The sequence below is a fragment of the Chenopodium album genome, chromosome 22 (assembly GCF_948465745.1).
Source record: "Chenopodium album chromosome 22, dcCheAlbu1.1, whole genome shotgun sequence".
Lineage (NCBI taxonomy): Eukaryota > Viridiplantae > Streptophyta > Magnoliopsida > Caryophyllales > Amaranthaceae > Chenopodium > Chenopodium album.
This window is the reverse complement of record NC_137855.1, coordinates 8,879,139-8,899,876: the sequence shown is the minus strand read 5'-3', so window position 1 is coordinate 8,899,876 and position 20,738 is coordinate 8,879,139. Positions and strand designations below refer to the sequence as shown.

Here is a 20,738-nt window from a genome sequence, read left to right as displayed (position 1 = left end):
ATTTGTTCTCTATTTTAAGATCTTCTGGATGCACTAGAAATTGAAGCCCGAGCGATCAAGGCTTCCTCCTCATGCTCGGAGTTCATTCTTTTAAACTTTTGTTGTGTCCATTAATGACATATTCTATATAAAATAAGATGACGTGAAACAAATAAAAAACAAACAGACTTTAATATCTCATATTTACAATTCTAATCTATCTTTTTTTATCTATCTATGCAATTTCGATAAGAGTCTAGCCAGCTCGTAGCGAACCATGGTAGATTATCATCCGGCTCGACCATCAATTTCATTCCTGGATAGCCTATTCGTTCTTTTTTCTCGGGTAGATGGTCAGACATTCTTATCTTCAATACAGAAAAATTGGATAACAAAAACCCCCCATCACGTAAGAAAACAACAGGTTTCCCCAACTAAAGGCCCCAAAAGACACGATAGAAGAAAGAGGAACGTAGCAGATCGACCGGATCGATCGGTACCCTTTTAGGGGTGGAGTTCCAGTTTCTTACTTTACTATAAGCTTAAACATCCACAATGATGGGTAGTTTAACATATAACTGACCCCTAACGAAATAGAATCAAATGAGGATGTTAATTCCTATTTGCTTACTTGTCATGATCCAATATATGAGATATAAAATCAGAGGCGTGTCTATATTTAAGGTAATGATATCAATTGACTTCACTTATTTTGCATAAAAAATTATTATTACAAATATTTTAAAGATGAAGAAATAATGAGTTATTTACGAACCTAGAGTTTTTAATATGAGAAAAGTGATATAAAATAATAATGAATCTATCAATACCAATAATTATACGCATGTATCAATAAAATGTTTCATGTAATTTGTTAGTTTATAAATAATTGTAATATTATAATTTATTTAATTTTAACTTAATTAACCCATTTATATGAAATACTAAAAGATTCTATAACTAATTTTGCCAAGTTTTGCGCATAAAGTTTATTTTCTTGTTCTATAACAGCAAAGGGTATGCGAAACTTGAGATCCAATTGGAGCTGAAATGGTCCTTAGGGTACCACACCATAAGAGCTATTTGTACCTGTGACACTACCACACAATACATCTTACCCTTAAACTCACCAAAACAGACCTCAGTGTTTTCCTCAGAAATTGGGAGCGAAATCAATAAGCGAGATCCTTTTCCACATTAAACATAACAACTCTATGACTGTCCGTAAGCCAGTATAAAACTTCTTTCAAGAAAACATGTCTGTTAATGTACAAAAAATCTTCACAATAGCAAAATTCCTTTGATTTAACCCACACTTTTCTCTCCCAATCATACACTTCAAAGGTTAAGGGCATGTTCACATTTACTTAATTCCAGTTCAGTTCAGTTCAGCTCCAATCACTTCAGTTCAGCTCCAATCAGTTCAGTTCAATTCAATTCAGCTCTTAATTTCCTTCTCTCATAAAATATTCATTTCAGCTCATTCAGTTCAGTTCAGCTCCAATAAGTTCAGTTCAGTTCAGCTCAGTTCAGTAAATATGAACAGGGCCTAAGTAAAACACTTCTTTACCATGAATTAACTCATTCACTTTAAATTTCTTGAGAAGTTTGTAACCTGTCGTCGATTTACATGCGGAAGTACAAGTTGGATCGAAATAGCACTTGTAGAAAAAATTAAATGGGAAGCCCGAAATGGCAAGCGGTTTTTAAAATCCGCTTCGAAAAACCCACCTTAAAAAAACCTTAGATTTGAAATGGCAAGCGGTTTTGGGTTAAGGGTTTCCTATCATGATTGAAAAAACAAGATTTTTCTGTTTTTTGGTGATGCAACGGATATCACAAAATGGGTTCTGTTTGTGATGTGATGTAAGTGATGATTTTAGAGAACTAAAAGATGAAAGAATATTGGGTTTTTGAGTTTTGCAATGGAAGTCAAACACGAAATAGATTATTATATTTTGAACTCCCCGGCTTGAATAATCCAATAGTTGTAGCTAGGGACTTGCTTGCAATTTTCAAAAGTCTTTAGCTACTAGCTTGACCATTGGAGCTAAAAAATACAATTAGCTTGAGAAAAAGTTTTCAAAATTTTTAGAGATTAATGTATTATAATAATTAAATTTACAAGGCTAATTGATAAAGTTAAGCCTATTTAACTAGCAATCTAATAGCTAACAATTGAGGCACAAAATAGCTACAAAGAGAGTTAGCTTGAAATCATATGTGGCATGACAAACTAATTTATCCAGTGGCGGAGGGAGGGGGTACATTTAGTTTTTCAAAAAAAAAAAAAAAAAAAAAATCATTTTTTAATTATTTTTTTCTAACTTGTATTTATATTAAGGTATTTATATAGCAGTGTAAAAAATTGACTTGACCAATGCAAATAAAAAACTAATTTAAATTTCAACTCAAATAATGATATAAACACATTAATTTAGCATGAGACATAACTCAACTTCAAAATAAACATAACCAGATGAAGCCCGTGCGATGCACGAATTGATTGAATTTTTTAAAATAATTTTTTTTTTTATTTATGTGCTAAAATTTGTTACATATTTAGATAACATTCCTTATATCAAAAGATAATAATTTATATATAATTAGTTTAAACTTAAATATCTTATTCGCTAATTTTGCTTATGTATCATTTGAATTATTTAATTCTAAAATAAAATATTAATCTCTTATTTGATTGACTATGACTAAAATTTATAATCCTACATGACGCGCTAAGAAAATTAAATCCTACATGGCATTGCACCCAACTTTTGTTTATTATCTATTGCAATAGATAATAAACGAAAGTTAGATTATTTTCGGCGGACGAGGTAAAATTCAGATTAATGGGAGCAATTTTTCATATATATATTAGATTAGAACTTTTTAGACCTGACCCATATACCCGAAATGATATTTCTACATTTGGTTCTGCAACTTTTGAACTCCCTGGCTTCTAGTCTTCTCCCGCATTATTCAACCAATATTACTACACTATTCATCCCCCGAAATTACTACACTGTTCATACTTCATACTACTCCCTATTATTTATCTGAGTATATGATTATTTCTTTTAAACTTTTAGCATAATTTCTTGTGAAATTTCGAATTTTTAGGGTTTCGAATGTTTGATTTTGGTCAAAATTTGGATAAATTATGTCAATATCGGAGAATACTACGAATGATTTAAGGGTTGCAAGAATGTTGATGAAGAAAATTGGTGAAACTTTTCAGGATTTCCAGTCACATTCCTTCTCAATTCTTACACTCGGCGAGCAATGGCAAAGTTTACAGAATTCAATCGGAACGATTCACAACTCGGTGGAGGAGCGAGTCAAGGCGGTTGAGTCAAAGGAGAGAGAATTTGACATGAACAGAATTAGGTTGCAGAATTTCAAAAAGGAAGTTGAAGTGCGGCAGAAGAAGTTGGAGTTTGAGGAGAATTTTCTGCAACAGAGGATTGAAGGTGTGGAGATGAGAGAAAAGAAGGTTAAGGAGTGGTGTGAGTGTTTGGAGTTGCAGAGGAGAGAGGTTGCTGACCGTGCTAAGGCGGTGGAAGTTGCGGAGGCGAGGGTTTTGGAGCGGCGGAAGGCGGTGGAGGAGAGAGAAGCTCAGATGGATGATCAATGTCGATATTGCAGAGAGAAAATGTCGAAATTTGGTATTTTTAAATCATAAAATTACTCTGTTACATGATAATTTATTATTATAATTATTTTTTCTTGATGAATTTAATGGAGAAATTTGGTATTTGACTGTTTTTATACAATATACATCCAAGTATGTGTGTTTGTTGATGAGTATGATGACATTGATAATGGCGGTGTTTTTGTGATGATAATATTGATGATGTAGGTGATTAAGATGATTAATTTGTTTATGGAGTTCAAATTTTAATTTGTGGTCTGAGTAAAAACTTTACTCTTCGTCTCTTCCCTATTTTCACGAAAGCTTAATGTGTGTGTGTCGTTTGTTGATATTCTTGCTGGACTAGTATGATTTATTGATTTTTGCTGCATTGCCAAATACGAGATACTTGTTGCTTTGTTCTAATTTTATACATTGTTCTCCAGCAAAAGCCGCTTCTAAAATCGAGTCCATTTAGAATTGTTTGGGGGGGGGGGGGTATTAAGTGTAAGTTATAACTTGCAGAGTTCTTTTGAAAGAAATCATGATAAGTGGCAAATCTTACATCATTTATTGCTACTATACAAAGCAATGAGTTACATTCTGCTTTTATACTTAATCTGATTAATTATTCTCATGTTGAGATTTTTAATTCTCAAGTATGGTTGCTTAGGCCGTGTGTTACATCTATAAATAAAATTTTAAATTGAGTTTGCTTTGTTATCCTGTAGGTAAAAATGCTGTGAAAGGGAAGGAGAAATCCAAAGAAGACAAATCAAAGCCAAGCGATGATGAACTAAGGAATGCTATATCTGACATTCTAAAACAAGTTGACTTTAATGCGGTAAGAAATGAGTGTTACTGTTACCTGTTAGAGAAGGTTGCTGAATGTCTTATGGACTATCCATCTCTTTTTGTTGCTCTACACTAATATCATTTGGTGCTAATTGACTTTTAAATTCTAGTTCTGTCTTGGTCTTAAATGACTACATTGCCATCAGGCCCATCACCATGCTATGTGGAAACTACTAATGAATGGCAGATTGGACCAGGAAGCCTAGATTTTTAAGTCCTGGGTGCCAGACTTGTTAGACAACACGTTGATTGAAATTTGAAAATATATAAATGTGTTGTTATATATAATACGAGCATTGCAACAATTGAAGCTTATGCCAATCACTAATGTGTTTTTCATCTGCAGGCAACCGTAATTGACATTCTGAACCAACTTGGTAAGATCCCTCATGAATTCTGATTTTCTACAAAATTTTTTGAATTGGTAAATGATGATATTGAAAATATTGCCTACGAGCCTACTAGAATGATGTTCTTATCAGAGTTTTGACCACACCTGCTGTGTAAGTGTGAAACAGTCTCTTAACCTTATTTTTCCTGCAGCCAAGCAATTCAGTACTGATCTCACATCCAGAAGGTTGTTGATCAAACTTATGATACAAGACGAGCTTACAAAACTATCCAATGAAGCTGCTGCTGCCGCCGCTGCTGCTGCTGCTGCGGCTGCTGCTGTTGCTGATGATGATGATGAGGGGGATGTTAAGTGTAAGTAATGACTTGCAGAGTTCCTGTGAAACAATTCCTGTTAAGCTGCAAGTCTTGTACAAAACAAGGCAATGGGTTTGATTAGGCTTTTATACTTAATTCTCTTTAATCTTTCTTATGTTGAAATTGTAAAATCTCAAGTATAGTTGCTTAGGTCATGTGTTACATCTAGAATAATGTTTTAACTGTTTGCTTTGTTTTCCTAAAGGGAAAAATGCTGTGGAAGGGACCGAGAAATCCAAAGAAGACACATTGAAGCCAAGTGATGATGAATTAAGGAATGCAATATCTGACATTCTAAAACAAGTTGACTTTAATACAGTAAGAATTGAGTGTTTATTGTGTGTCCATGTCTGTTACTGTTACCTGTTAGAGAAGGTTGCTGAATGTCTAATTGATTATCCCTCTCTTTGTTGCTCTATACTTATTTCATTTGGTGCTAATTAAGTTTAACTTGGTCTGTCTTGGTCTTAAGTGACTACACTGCCATCACCATGTTATGTGGAATCCTACTGCTGAATAGCTTATGGGACCTAGCATGATCAGCTTATGTTAAGCATTACCTCTAAATCTGGATTGACTAGCAGATACTGATAATTCTGCCGGCATTGTACCAATTATTATTACTACGTATTGTTATTCCTGGCAGGTATTGTGTATTGAAAGTAAATGCAATTTTGGAAGTTTTCATGGCTGGTTCAATGTTGCACTGGGATTTGTTCGTTGTTTTTGTATTCTCATCTCTTCTGCTTGCATGTTTGTGGTTGTTAACTTGTTATATATAATACGAGCAATGCAACAATTGAAGCTTATGCCAATCACTAATGTGTTTTTCATCTGCAGGCAACCTTAACTGACATTTTGAACCAAGTTGGTAAGATCTCTCATGAATTCTGATTTTCTACAAAATTTTATGAATTGCTAGATGATGATATTGAAAATATTGCCTAAGGGCCTACTAGAATGATGTTTTTATCAGAATTTTGACCACACCTGCTGTGTAAGTGTGAAACAGTCTCTTAATTTCATTTTTCCCTCCAGACCAGCAATTCATTACTGATCTCACATCCAGAAGGTCGTTGATCAAACTTATGGTACAAGACGAGCTTACAAAACTACACAATGAAGCTGAAGATGATGATGATGATGATGATGATGATGATGAGGGGGATGTTAAGTGTAAGTAATGACTTGCAGAGTTCCTGTGAAACAATTCCTGTTAAGCTGCAAGTCTTGTACAAAACAAGGCAATGGTTTTGATTAGGCTTTTATACTTAATTCTCTGTAATCGTTCTCATGTTGAAATTGTAAATTCTCAAGTATAGTTGCTTAGGTCGTGTGTTACATCTAGAATAATGTTTTAAATCTGAGTTTGCTTTGTTTTCCTGAAGGTAACAATGCTGTGAAAGGGACAGAGAACTCCAAAGAAGACACATTGAAACCAAGTGATGATGAATTAAGGAATGCAATATGTGCCATTCTAAAACAAGTTGACTTTAATACAGTAAGAATTGAGTGTTTATTGTCTGTCCATGTCTGTTAATGTTACCTGTTAGAGAAGGTTGTTGAATGTCTAATGGATTATCCGTCTCTCTTTGTTGCTCTACACTTATGTCATTTGGTACTAATAAGTTTAACTTGGTCTGTCTTGGTCTTAAATGACTACACTGCCACCACCATGTGATGTGAATCAAGAGGCTAATTTTTTTGAAGGGTTTAATACACTTTTAGAAGGTCCAAACAACTCCATTGTAGGCTGCCCAAATAAGGAAATAAACAAGGAAAGGTTCAATAGCTTTAATGGGGAAGAAAGAAGCATGATTTACAAGGAAGACGAAATGACACATCTGACTTTCCGATAGGGGTGTCCGTTCGGTTTTCGGTTTGGATTAAGGCCATATCCAATCCAATCCGAAATATAATTCGGTTTTTCATTTTTCAATCCGATCCGATCCGAATTACTTTTTCAATCCAATCCGATCCAATCCGAATTAAAATTCGGTTATTTGGATCCGATCCGAAAATCCGAATTAAAATACGTTAATTATCTTCTTTAATAAATATACTAATACGGAAATATAAATGCAATTATAAAAATAATATTTTGTCCAATACAATTCTAAAAATAATCTGATTAACATAAATTGTAGTACAACTAAAAGGAAACATCATTTCCATTACAATAATTACTAAGCTACATGCACTAAATATCAATAACGTTAGCATATAAGCAGCAACTTTCAGCTATATAAGGCTTAAGGCAGTAGTAGCAACTATCAGCAAATTTAGAGAAGCCATTGGGCTAAATGTTTAAAGCCTAATTGTAAAACACAACAATCCGTAAAATATTTGCTTAATTCAAAATTTCGGTGTTCGGTTTAGTTTGGATTGGATTAGGGTCAATCCGATCCAATCCGAAAATCCGAATTTTCAAAAAATCTCAATCCGATCCGATCCGATTTAAAGTTCGGATCCGATCCGAATTGATAATTCGGTTTGGATTGGATTGGATTTCGGTTTTAATCCGAATTATGGACACCCCTACTTTCCGATGAAGATTCCGGCTGCCACACGGCGACTGAGACCCCACGCGCTGGCTCCCTAGCTCTGGCTTGGACTCTTCTTGACCGTGGTCAGGCGCGTGCACCTCCTTGGTGGCGTGCGCATTGAGCTTTGGCTCCGACTTGAAATGGAAGATTTTCCATACTTATGTTTTTTTTCTAAAGTTTTGCTTGCAAGTTTTTACCTTTCACTTGAAAGGGTTTTTCTTGGTTTAAGCACTTAGGATTAGCTTTATTTCATGTTATTTAGTTGCTATAAACATCCTAAGGTTATTAGGAATGTTTTTAGTAAACTAGAGTTTGTTTAGAAGTAGTTTTCCTATTCTAGTTAGAAGTAGTTATTCTATTCTAATTAGGATGCTTGGAGCGCAAGGTTAGGGGTTTGTCCTAGTCCTTGTAGGAGTAGAAGTACTGCCTCTTATGCCAATAAATAAGGGGAATTTCGTGGCTCTAAGGGACACACCATAATACACAAAAATTCAGTTTAATTGCTTAAGTTTTATACTTAAGTTTTGGTTGATTTGCAAATCAATTGCTGTTTTGCTGGTTTTAGTTTAAAACATTCATTTAGATTGATTAATTAGGTGGATTCTTAGTTGATTAATCTTAGTTTTGGTTTAATTCTTGGTGGATAACCTGTATAGAATTAGGCTTAAACATATCATTGTGTTATGTTGATTTTCGGATCAATAATTCACGTCACATGTTATGTGGAATCTTCTGTTGAATGGCTTATGGGACCTAGCATGATCAGCTTATGTTAAGCATTACCTCTAAAGCTGGATTGACTAGCAGACACTGATAAATTTGCCGGCATTGTACCGATTATTATTACTACTATGTATTATTATTCCTGGGCAGGTATTGTGTGTTTAAAGTCAAACGCATTTTTGGAAGTTTTGATGGCTGGTTCAATGTTGCACTGGGATTTGTTGTTTTTGTATTCTCATCTCTTCTGCTTGCATGTTTGTGGTTGTTGACTTGTTATATATATAATACGAGCATTGCAACAATTGAAGCTTATGCCAATCACTAATGTGTTTTTCATCTGCAGGCAACCTTAACTGACATTCTACATCAACTTGGTAAGATCCCTCATGAATTCTAATTTTCTACAAAATTTTATTAATTGGTAGATGATGATATTGAAATTATTGTCCACAGGCCTACTAGAATGATGTTCTTATCAGAATTTTGACCACACCTGCTGTGTAAGTGTGAAACAGTCTCTTAACCTTATTTTTCCCTGCAGCCAAGCAATTCAGTACTGATCTCACATCCAGAAGGTCGTTGATCAAACTTATGGTACAAGACGAGCTTACAAAACTATATAATGAAGCTGAAGATGATGATGATGATGATGATGAGGGGGATGTTAAGTGTAAGTAATGACTTGCAGAGTTCTTGTGAAACAATTTCTGTTAAGTTGCAAGTCTTGTACAAAAAAAGGCAATGGTTTTGATTAGGCTTTTATGCTTAATTCTCTGTAATCATTCTCATGTTGAAAGTGTAAATTCTCAAGTATAGTTGCTTAGGTTGTTTGTTACATCTTGAATTATGCTTTAAACTGAGTTTGCTTAGGTATATATAATACGAGCATTGCAACAATTGAAGCTTATGCTAGTCACTGATGTGTTTGTCCTCTGCAGGCAACCTTAAATGACATTTTGAAGCAACTTGGTAAGAGATCTCATGAATTCTTATGTTCTTCAAATTGGTGGATGTTTATATGGAAATTATTATCTACAGAATGATGCTCTTTTCAGAATTTTACAACACCTGCTGTAAACAGTCGCTGACATTTTTTTTCCCTGCAGCCAAGCAATTCATTACTGATCTCACTCCCAGAAGGTTGTTGATCAAACTTATGGTAGAGGACGAGGTTACAAAACTACTCGATGATGCTGATGATGATGACGAGGGAAATGAGGGGGATTTTGAAACAAATGAAGCCTAGCCTGCTGGCAAAGAGGTGGAGGCCTGATTAGACAGTATAAACTTAGTATCTTTTCTAGCTGTTTACTCTCTACAAGTAGCTGTAATATATTGATAATTGTTTGTAATAATCTGGCAAACAAACTATTCTTTTGCTAGATATACAGTTGATGCTTATGCTGCTGCAAAATGGAGGTGGTAGTATACACATTCATGAACTGATTGAACTCTCATCTATACGGATTACGGAGTATAGAGACTTTTGTGGACAAAGGAGGTAGATTTTTGTTAATCAATTTTTAACCTGGGTTTAGGAAGAGGCCATTCTTTGACTATTTGTTGACTTAAGTTTAGATTTTGGATTTTGTACACGTTTCATCTATTTTGTACCCATTTTTTGATAAGGAAGTTGATTTCACTTTTATATCTTTGCTATATATACATCGAGGGTTTTGGGAAATAAACTGCATATTTGATGGAGTACATTTTTATTATTTGGTATTTTACCGATTTGTTTTATTTTATTTACTCCCTCCGTCCCCGAAAGAACGACCCATTTGGGTTGATTTCGCGGGTATTAAGAAACTTAATTTGCAAGTACAAATGTATGGAAAAACACAAAACAATAATTTACAAATACAAATGTATGAGAAAACTCAAGAAAAATTAATGGTGGCAGGAGAGAGAAAGAAAGTTAAGAAATATTTAGAGGGGAGATGACAAAAAGATTTGAAAAAATACAAGGGTAAAATAGGGAGAAGGAGCTACGTGACAAAAATATTTGAGGATATATTGGTAATTTTGTGATTTTAATAGATGTTGGGAAAAAAAAATGGGTCATTCTTTTTGGGACTAAAGTTAGGCCAAATGGGTTGCGCTTTCAGGGACAGAGGGAGTGTAAGATATTACTTCCTCCTTTCTTTTTTACTTGACCCGCTTTGACTTTTACACTATTCATCACCCCTCCTTTGATCGTCTTTTGTGAATAATATGTAAGGAAAAACATATTCATGTAAGATCTTTTTGAATTCGTTTCAATAAGTACTATCATAATATGTAAATTTTATAATTTTTACTTATGGAGAAATAAAGTTATTGTTCGTTAAAGTTTTGCATTGGCAAGCGTGATAAAAGAAACAGGTCAAGTAAAAATAACAGAGGAAGTATATTTTTCCACATAGTTGTCAAAAGCCTGTACTCTATTTTAAAATAAATTTCTTAGTCCGCTAGCCTGACCGACCTGGTCCCGCTAGTCTAGCTTGATCCGAATAAAGTGCGGGTTTAGATAAGTTGAAAAACGCATTTTTAATTAAAAACTAGAACTCGGCTTGAAAGACCCACTATTTTTTTGCGGGTTTGCGTATAAAGCAATTATTAATATCTAGGCTCGAGACTAGCAATAATGTATTTTTCTATATTCCTAACACTATTAGATTGTAAATTTGTAATCCCTCTACCAAATGTTGTGTTTCGTAGTAAAGAAAATAGACTGTGTCTCGCCGGTGTTGTCTGTAGGCCGTGATGTGCCTATTTTAAAAGCAAAACCACTTTGTTAAAATACAATGCAATATTTTTGATAGTGTATAAAACACATTCTTGGGTCTTAACCATCATCTTAAGTCTTTGGTTTAGTTGGTCCTTTAACATGGTATCGGAGTCAGTCATGAGTTCAAATCTCATCCACACCTCCTTTCAAAGTGAAATATTTTGTAATGATATTAGTATAGTGGTAGTATTAGAATTTGCCTAATTCAGCCATAAAAATTTTATTAGTATTAGAAAATTATCTTACTTTCTCCATTTAGTTGAAACGTTCAATTTAAACACACATTTTAAGGAGAGGGGAGATAATGAAATAGATGTTGGATGAAAAAGTGATTGGAACAACAATAATATACAATGGATTTAGGCGTGTACGAAGAACACTTTCCTAAATACGTTATTCGCCCCACCGTACTAACAAGGCTATGATGAACACGTTTTTGGGATACAAAGATTGAAAACTCAAGAGCGTTTAGTACTAACGATCATGAGACCCTAGAGTTTTTGAGGAAAACAGAGAAAAGGGGAGAAGAACAGGATGAACGTAAATTCATCCAGTATTGATCTTAAATAGATCAAAATTGGCAGTTATTGAAAAGATAAGAATGAACAGTTATGATAATTGTAACTGTTCAATTTACATTTAATTAAATATTAAATAATATATAATTAAATAATCAGAGTTAAAAATAAACTGACAAAAATTAATTATCGTTTTAGGCTTTAATTCCTGTGCCCGTGTCTAAGTGCTAAGTCTTTGATTATAAATATATATAAGCCACTAGCCCACTTGTCCAAAAACACCACTTAGCCCATTTCATAACTCATATCTAATTGTTTACAATATAAACAATACATTCCCTTCTTACTTTTTCCATGTGGGATAACCTCTCACACATAACATTATTATTGGAAATATTCCAACAATAGAATGATAAAACAAGTGAGATACACTAGTAAATGCAAGGTATAAAACTTTCCTAAAAAGGAAACATGTCAGTTAAAGGAATAAACTTCCGGAAAAGGAATATGTGTCAACTAAATAACCGGAGTTATATAATATATTTATAGATCAGATTTATTATATTACCATTACGCCATCTAATGGTACTATTACTTCACTTTATGACATAAAGACGTTCCTAAATAAGTTTATGTACGAGATTTGAAAAAATAAAAAAAAATTATTATTTCAATTATGGAATTAATGCAATAACTCGGGACAACGTTCGCACTTTAAAAACTACTCGTAGTTTACTATATTCTAAAATGTTCACATATATTTTACGTTTCACCTGATTCACCCTTTAGGCCAAATTGAATTCGGGGACCATTTATGAGTAGTTAGGTTCTAGTTTACCCCAATTATTGCTGTCAAACACGCGTCCTCTCTATGTACCATGTGCAAAATGTCAACATTATTTATAAAAATGCCCTAATATGTGTTTTCAAACACATGCCAAATATGTACCAAGAGTTGGTACATGATTTTTTTATTTTTTATTTTTTATATTTTCTTAATTATATTGTGAGGGGGATATACATTATGGTTTAAATCATATAAGACCAATTTTTTTAAATACCGTGAAAAAAGGTGTGATGCAACTATTTCCTCTGTTTTTTATACGCATCAGTTTGACCGGCACATTTGCCAAGATGTTTTTTGACCATTACTATCTTTAATTGTGCATTTGTAAAAATTGTAATAAAACTATTTTACGAAACTAGACATTATGACAAATCTAATGATATATTATAATAACATTTGTTTATTTTTTAGAGGTAAAAAAATTAAGTCAATCATGATATGTGAATAGTGCAATTGTCAAAGTAATGCATATAAAAAAAATAGAGGGAGTATTAAAAAATAGAGGAAGACTCAACTCTAAAATAAACCTAATAAGAGTATCAAGACCATATTAGACCCGACTCTTATATCCAAATTGATATTTCCACATTTTGGTAATGCCCAATAAAAAAAAAAAGAGAAAAAATAAAATAAAAATAAAAATCTGCTACCCAATGATCATATTTGCTTCTGCAACTTTTGAACTTCCTACATAACCGCATTATTCAACCAATATTATCTTTTTTTTTTTTTTTTTTTTTTTTTTGAAAGCCAACCAATATTATCTTGAAGCTTCTTCATCACGGTTTATTGTTTTTCCTTCATTATTCTATACAACGTTACTGTATGCTACTACTGTGACTTTCTCTCTCCTCCATTCTCTCACTACAATTCATCCCACGAAATTACTACATTCTTCATACTTCATACTACTCTTTATTAATCATCAGAGTATCTGATTATTACTTTTAATCCATGTTTATTTGTACGATTAAGAAATCTTAGGATATTTTCTTGTGAAATTTCGAATTTTTTAGGGTTTCGAATCTTTGATTTTGGTCATAATTTGGATAAATCATGTCAGTATCGGAGAATACTACGAACGATTTAAGGGTTGCAAGAATGTTGATGAAGAAAATTGGTGAAACTTTTCAGGATTTCCAGTCACATTCCTTCTCAATTCTTACACTCGGCGAGCAATGGCAAAGTTTACAGAATTCAATCGGAACGATTCACAACTCGGTGGAGGAGCGAGTCAAGGCGGTTGAGTCAAAGGACAGAGAAATTGACATGAACAGAATTAGGCTTCAGAATTTCAAGAAGGAAGGTGAAGTGCGGCAGAAGAAGTTGGAGTTTGAGGAGAATTTGCTGAAACAGAGGATTGAAGGAGTGGAGTTGAGAGAGAAGCAGATTAAGGAGTGGTGTGAGTTTTTCGAGTTGCAGAAGAGAGAGATTGCTGAACAAATTAAGGCGGTGAAGGTGTGTGAGAAGCGAAATTCCGAGGGTTTAGAGCGTGTTAAGGCGGTGGATGTTGCGGAGGCTAGGGTTTCGGAGCGGCGGAAGGCGGTGGATGAGAGAGAAAATGCGGTGGATGAGCGGCGGAGAGTGGTGGAGGAGAAGGAGGGGGAAGTCGAGGAGCGGCGGCGAGAGGTGGAGGAGAGAGAGAGGGAGTGTTGTGTAAGGGAGAAGGAAGCGAAGGCGGCGGCCGAGGAGGTGGGAGTGAGGGAGGTAGTGATGAATGAGAGAGGGGATGGATTGGATGAGAGGGAGAAAAAGTTGAAGGAATTTGAGGAAGAATTGAATAGGAGGTTTGTTTTGTTGGAAGAAAAAGAGGATGAATTGGGGTTGACAGAGAAGGAAATTGATGAATTGTTCAGTGCTGTTAGATTGAAGGAGATGGAGGTTAATGAAGTGAGTAGAATGTTGGTGTCTAAAGAGAAAGGATTGGGATTGAAGGAGGTAGAAGTTGGGGAAAGATGGAAGGAGCTCGAGTCGAAGGAGAAGGAGATTGATGAGCGTTGTGAAGTGTTGGAGGGTAAAGAGGAGCGAATTCGGGGATGTGAGGAAGATATGGAGTTGAAGAAGAAGGAGATTGATGAGCGGTTTGAAGGGTTGGAGGCTAAAGAAGAGCGAATTCGGGTATGTGAGGAAGATATGGAGTTGAAAAGGAAGGAGATTGATGAGCGGTTTGAGGGGTTAGAGGCGAAAGAGGAGCGAATTCGGGTATGTGAGGAAAGTATGGAGTTGAAAAGGAAGAGGATTGATGAGCGGTTTGTAGTGTTGGAGGCTAAAGAGAAGGGAATTCAGGAGCGTGAAGAAAGTATTGAGTTGAAAGAGAAGGAGGTTGATGAGCGTGTTAAAGCAATGGAGATGAAAGAGAAGCAAATTCAGGAGCATAAAGAAGCCATGGAATTGAAAATGAAGGAGATGGGTAAGCGATATAAGGTGTTAGAGATAAAAGAGAAGCGAATTCAGGAGCATAAAGAAGCTATGAAGTTGAAAATGAAGGAGATGGATGAGAGTTGTAAGGCGTTGGAGGGGAATGAGAAGCGAATTCAGGAGAATAAAGAAGCTATGGAGTTGAAAATGAAGGAGATGGGTGAGCGTTGTGAGGTGTTAGAGATGAAAGAGAAGCAAATTCAGGAGCATGAGGAGGCTGTGAGGGTGATAGAGAAGGGGATTGATGATCGTTTTGGAGTGTTAAAGGCTAGAGAAGAGCGAGTTCAGGTGAGTGAGGAAGGTATGAAGTTGAAAGAGAAGGAGATTGGTGATCGATTTGAAGTGTTACAGGGTAAAGAAAAGGAATTTCAGGAGCTTAAAGAAGCAGTGGAGTTTAAAGAGGAGGAGATTAATGATCGTTTAGAAGTGTTAGAGGCTAAAGAAAAGCAAACTCGGGAGTGTAAAGAAGCTGTGGAGTTGAAAGAGAAGGAGGTTGTTGCGCGCTGTGAAATGTTGGAGGTTAAGGAGAAGCAAATTAGGGAGTGTGAGGAAGATATGGAGTTGAAAGAGAAGGAGATGGATTCGCGAAGGAGGTGGCTTGAGATTAGTGAAAAAGATGTAACTAAGCAATCCCAATCAGTGGATGCCAAAGAAAAGCGATTGAGTAAGCAAAGTAAGGTATTAGAGTCGAAAGAGAGGCAGATGAATGAGCAATTTGAAATGTTGAAGTTGAAGGAGAAGCAAATAAAGGAAAGCTGTGAAAAGTTGGAATTGAAAGAGAAAGAATTAAAAGAACTTTCCCAAGCTCTGGATTTGAAAGAGAAACAGCAAGATAAGATTTTCCAAGAAGCCGAGGATAAGGCGAAAGAATTTGACATTCGTTTCAAAGAAATGGAGTCGAAAGAGGAGGAGATGAATGCGCGTTGGAGGTGGCTTGAGAGCAGTGAGAAAGACTTTGAAAAGCAATGCCAATTGGTAGAAGTGAAAGAGAAGAAATTGAGTGAACAAAGTAAGGCCTTGGATTTGAAAGAGAAACAAGTTATGGAACTTTGTCAACAAGTGGAAGTGAAAGTGAATGAAGATTTGAAATTGAAGGAAAAGGAACTTAATGAGCGTTATGAACAGATGGAACTGAAGGAAAAGGAGATTAAAGAGCGTTTCCAAGCATTGGAACTGAAGGAAAAGGAGAGTAAAGAGCGTTTCCAAGCGTTGGCTTTAATGGAAACTCGAATTGATAGTCGCAGTAAGGGCCTACAGTTTGAAGAGAAATTAATCAAGGAACGTTGGCGAAAATTGGAACTCAAAGAGAAGCAAACTAACGAGTCTTGCCAACGGGAGGAGTTACTTGAGAAGGAAGGTGATGAGTCTTTAATAGAGAAGCAAAGTGATAAGCAATGTATACTTTCTCGTTGTCAATCACTAGAGCATAAACAGATGGAGATTGGTAAGCATTGCATTATTCTTCCACTGCCTTCTTTTAGCTGCTTTTAAATTTTAATTCAAGTCCTTTTATTTATTTAGTTTTCTTTTAAATTAATATTCTTTTCTTGTTATAAATTGAGATTAAAATGATATGATCCATGTGGGTTTCTTGGAGACAACCTCTTTATGCAGTAAGATTGGCTGTTCAGTTGAACAAATTTGTTTCGAGTTGAACATTTTTAAACCCGAGTTGTATAAGATTGTGGCTTGATAACTTGATACTGCATTTCGTACTGGCCTTTTCCGATTCATAACATGTTTTAATGTACTCATGGATGATTAACTGTCCCTGTATCCCCTGTTCTCTTTTATAATTTTTGATCTATGAGTTGCCGAGTTGATCAGTGTTGTTGTTAGTCTTATCAACTGTAGGTTAACGAATATATCATCATGCCTGTTACTTTGTTAGTATGTGCTAATTGATGATTTTCTTTTACATGTTCTGATTGTTCAGTAAGCAGCAGCTGCAAACTAGCTAGGCAGGAGTTACCAGATTCAGATAGCGTTAAAGTAGCAAAAGTTTTAGCTCCTTCCTCACCGGAAATTGGTGCTGATATTTCCTCATTGTGCAGAAATATGGACGTTGATGGTGTGAGATTATATCTGGTTAAGCATGTGAGGGAACTTGGTAACTTGCATTACAGTATATTGAATGCGCTTAGATGTGCACCTGATCCTGGAAAGCTTGTTTTTGATGTCTTAAAAACTTTCCACCAATACAAGCTTCAAACAGAAGCTAATAAAACTCAGTGCTCATTTTTGTTTAAACTGTTGATGGAAATGTCACCATCAATTACACCTGAATTTATTAATGAAGCAAAAAGTTTTGCTGCTCTTTTAAAGACTAAGTTGCACGGGAGTAATTCTACCAAGAATCATTTTGTGTTATTTGAATTGTTAGCTAAATTCAACCTAGCAAGATATTTCAAAGCTGAAGAGCTTCTCTCACATTTGACGATTTTTTATGATGGCAATGATGTCTACATCTATCTGCCTGAGATCCTAAATATTTGCCGTGTGTTGGGACTTTCCAAGAAAATTCCAGGTATTTTTTTTATTTTATTTTTTTCATAGACTTGCTGATATAACAATTTGTAATATTAGTGCTTACTTTGACATAATTTAGATAGTGTGATTATTACATTATGCTTACAAGATTATTCTGTTTAATTAACATATTAGGTCAGTCATTGAACCTGTATGGGTTGGATTAATTTAGAATTTTTAAGAAGCTCTGTCCGAATAGAATGTCATTTTTTCAAGACAGGTGGGAGAAGTTGTGATAAAGCAAATTATTTGAAACCTTGAAGGGGAAAAGGGATGTAGAGTAGGGTGGGGAACTAACAAAGTTTGTATGTCAATGACTACTGAATTTGTTTTAGAATGATTTTGTTAGTGAAACAATGTATTCTTTTAAGAAAAAAAAAATTAATTCTATACTACTTACCTTCCCAGTTTATGAGACTTATTTAGCTTTGAAAGTGCACTGAGAAATGTGAGTTTAGTACTTAGTGTCCTACCATAGATGCCTCTTCATCTATTACTAAGTCTGTATGTCAATGGTGCTATATGCTCTTTAGACCTACTCACATTTTTTCAACTGTTTGTATATTTATTTCACATTAAACAGATCATATCAGGTCCCTTATTAAGAGTAAGAAGTATCTTTTGGCTATCAAGTTCATCTGCCATTTTAAGCTGGAATACAATTTTCCGCCAGTACCTCTGCTGAAAGAACACTTGGAATCTCTGAAGCTAAGAGTGAACGAGATCCAAAAGGATGGAACTATTCAATCAAAGGTACTTCACTGTTTTGTAGCAAGATAATTTATTTCCTTGTTATGCATAAGAAAATCAGAGGTGGTGATAAACTTTGTATACCTTTGGCAACATAAATACAAATACTTTACAAAAGTTTGTAAACATGGTTATATATCGTTTTGTTTGTTTTATTGTTATTTTGTATGTGGTATATTTGTGGACTAGTTACTAGGCAGTCAATTGTATTGCTGTATATGCTTAATGGAACAGTCAATTGTATTGCTGTATATGCTCAATGGAACAGCTCATTTGGTGACACTCATCGTGATTATGTAATTGTAATTGGCAGGTGAAAGATCTGTAAAATTTCTGTGATGATTGATATGGATGATAAAAACTATCAGTCACGCGACTGATCCGAGTAACAAAAAGTTGTGGTACTTAGTTTTGCGAAGGATTATGCCCTGTTTAATTAAAGGTTCATATGCTTGGGACTTGGGATCAGCTGAATTTTTGTACCATTTATTTTCCCTGCCTACCTTTAACCTTAGTATCTGACTTGACATATTCTATGGCCTCATTTAGACAACATGATCAACTTCCAGACTCTCATGTATAGTTCTTTTCTTTTTTTTTTTTTTTTTTTTTTTTTTTTTTTTTTTTTTAATTTTAAATTTGGATATTGAAATCTTACCTAATTTGTCCTTTTTGTTATTGTTCTCATTTCCAGTTTTACTGTATTTGCTTGTGTATTTTCTGGTCTCTCTTATTTTGTAATGAGCTGTCAAGTTGATTATGTGTGTGTATACTTTTGACTATAATTGCAGATGGAAGCCGAATGCATGGAATTAAAGAGTCTCCAAGATGTAGTTAAATGCATTACATATTTTATGCTTGAGTCAAAATTCCCACTTGATTCCCTTTCATCACGCATCATGGAATTGGAGAAGGGGAAAGTAATTAAGAAACGCAGAGCAGGCACTTGGGCTTCAAGACGGCTACAAAAGCGAGCTCGAGCAGAGAATGATGACCAAGTAGCTCCTTAGGATATGACACCCTGTCTTAAATCTATGCAACATTCTTCTGGACACAAAACTCTTTTTACATCTAATGTACATACATCTAATGGCTCGGGCTCTGGAATGAATCCACATTGCAGCTCTAGTCATTTTGTGTCTCCTCCTAATGTGCTGCCTTCGTTTGTGTAGTCTCTGAATGTGCCTCCATTTGCACTGTCATCATATGTGTCACCTCTGGAAGTGCCTCTGAATATGCGGCCTTTGTTTGCATATGGTAAGCCTTGTATTTTTTCCCCTCTTAGTCAATGGAGGCACATTATTATATTTTAATGCCTATGATTTCAGAGATTTGTGATGAATTATTTGAGCAAATATGATTATTGAATTATATGAGCACATATGATGAATTGCTAAAATAATTCATACGATCAATTCTATGGTCGTATGATTTAAGAGTTTTAAACTTTTAATGCTCATGTGATGAATTACTGAATTGCTCATATGATGACTTCGTTTGCATATGATTGTATGTCTATTGCACTTTATTATATTTTAATGCCATGCATAAAATGGTGCCTGTTTGCTTATTGCGAGTTTGTGATATGTCAATCAATTTGAGCCTTAATAATCTGGTTATTTTAATAGATAATAATAAGGTACATGTCAATTTTGCCGCGTATGATGTCCCTTGATTGATTGTTTCCTCAATATTCATTTTTTCTGCAATCATTAGATTGTTAATATTCATTTGCTATCAATTTATCCGTGTTTTTCAATTTTATTCATTGTACTCTTTGTTCTTTTTGAAGTAGGAGGCCATCAAGCTCGTCTGGTGCCAAATCAAAAGCATGTATAACAGTTTAAGTCGCTGGAGATTGAGAAGCTATTTGCTCTATCTGAAGATATATTAGGTTTATGCTTGAGCTAGCTGTGAGGCAGTTTCTTCAAATTGCGTATTTCACTTTCATCCTAAAGCCAGATCATATAATTCACAGATGTACAGTTTTCAGAACTGTCAGTGGATAATTTTGAAGCTAGATTAGTGACATGGTTCTGGCCTGATAAGTCCTACGTTAAGTTCTGGAAATAGGCTACCGGCAATTTTGATGCTTTAGCCTTGAGGATTTCTCTAACACGGGAATGAAATTTCATCAACTACGAAGTATGATTGTATTATATATGCCACTGATTACGACATATTGTTAGGTTGAGTACTTGAATGTTTATGATGAAATTTTTATTTTGGTTAATGAAGTGGAGCAAGGATCATCTTTGCTTGCTTTGTGTTTGAAATTATAAGCTGACAGTTCTGAATGTAATATTTATAGAATAACTATACATTTTCAGATCTTAATAACTGTATAAAAACTATGCTGCACTAATTAAACACTAAATTATTTCCGCCTAATCAAACATATACAACTTCAAATCGTTATGTTAACTAAGAGAACTAACTATATTCGTGTGAAGTTCATGAACCA

The 20,738-nt window shown here is 34.7% G+C and overlaps 3 protein-coding genes across 3 annotated transcripts; all 3 read left to right on the top strand.

The window, feature by feature from the left end:
* The first annotated feature begins 2,922 nt into the window (after window positions 1–2,922).
* LOC145604794 (uncharacterized) lies at window positions 2,923–5,193 on the top strand. Its single transcript, XM_081660748.1, has 4 exons — window positions 2,923–3,644; window positions 4,342–4,454; window positions 4,812–4,842; window positions 5,009–5,193. The coding sequence occupies exons 1-4, from the start codon at window positions 3,140–3,142 to the stop codon at window positions 5,176–5,178; spliced, it is 819 nt and encodes a 272-aa protein (XP_081516874.1). The 5' UTR covers window positions 2,923–3,139; the 3' UTR covers window positions 5,179–5,193.
* LOC145603891 (DEK domain-containing chromatin-associated protein 3-like) lies at window positions 5,178–7,024 on the top strand. The gene is made up of 5 exons (XM_081659863.1): window positions 5,178–5,238; window positions 5,379–5,491; window positions 6,014–6,044; window positions 6,212–6,349; window positions 6,562–7,024. Exons 1-5 carry the CDS (start codon window positions 5,178–5,180, stop codon window positions 6,711–6,713), a joined length of 495 nt encoding a protein of 164 aa, XP_081515989.1. The 3' UTR covers window positions 6,714–7,024.
* Window positions 7,025–13,633: 6,609 nt separating this feature from the next.
* Window positions 13,634–20,347, top strand: LOC145603890 (uncharacterized). The gene is made up of 8 exons (XM_081659862.1): window positions 13,634–14,515; window positions 15,398–15,430; window positions 15,893–16,439; window positions 16,932–17,522; window positions 18,108–18,277; window positions 19,066–19,272; window positions 19,447–19,531; window positions 20,253–20,347. Exons 1-8 carry the CDS (start codon window positions 13,634–13,636, stop codon window positions 20,345–20,347), a joined length of 2,610 nt encoding a protein of 869 aa, XP_081515988.1.
* Window positions 20,348–20,738: the final 391 nt, after the last annotated feature.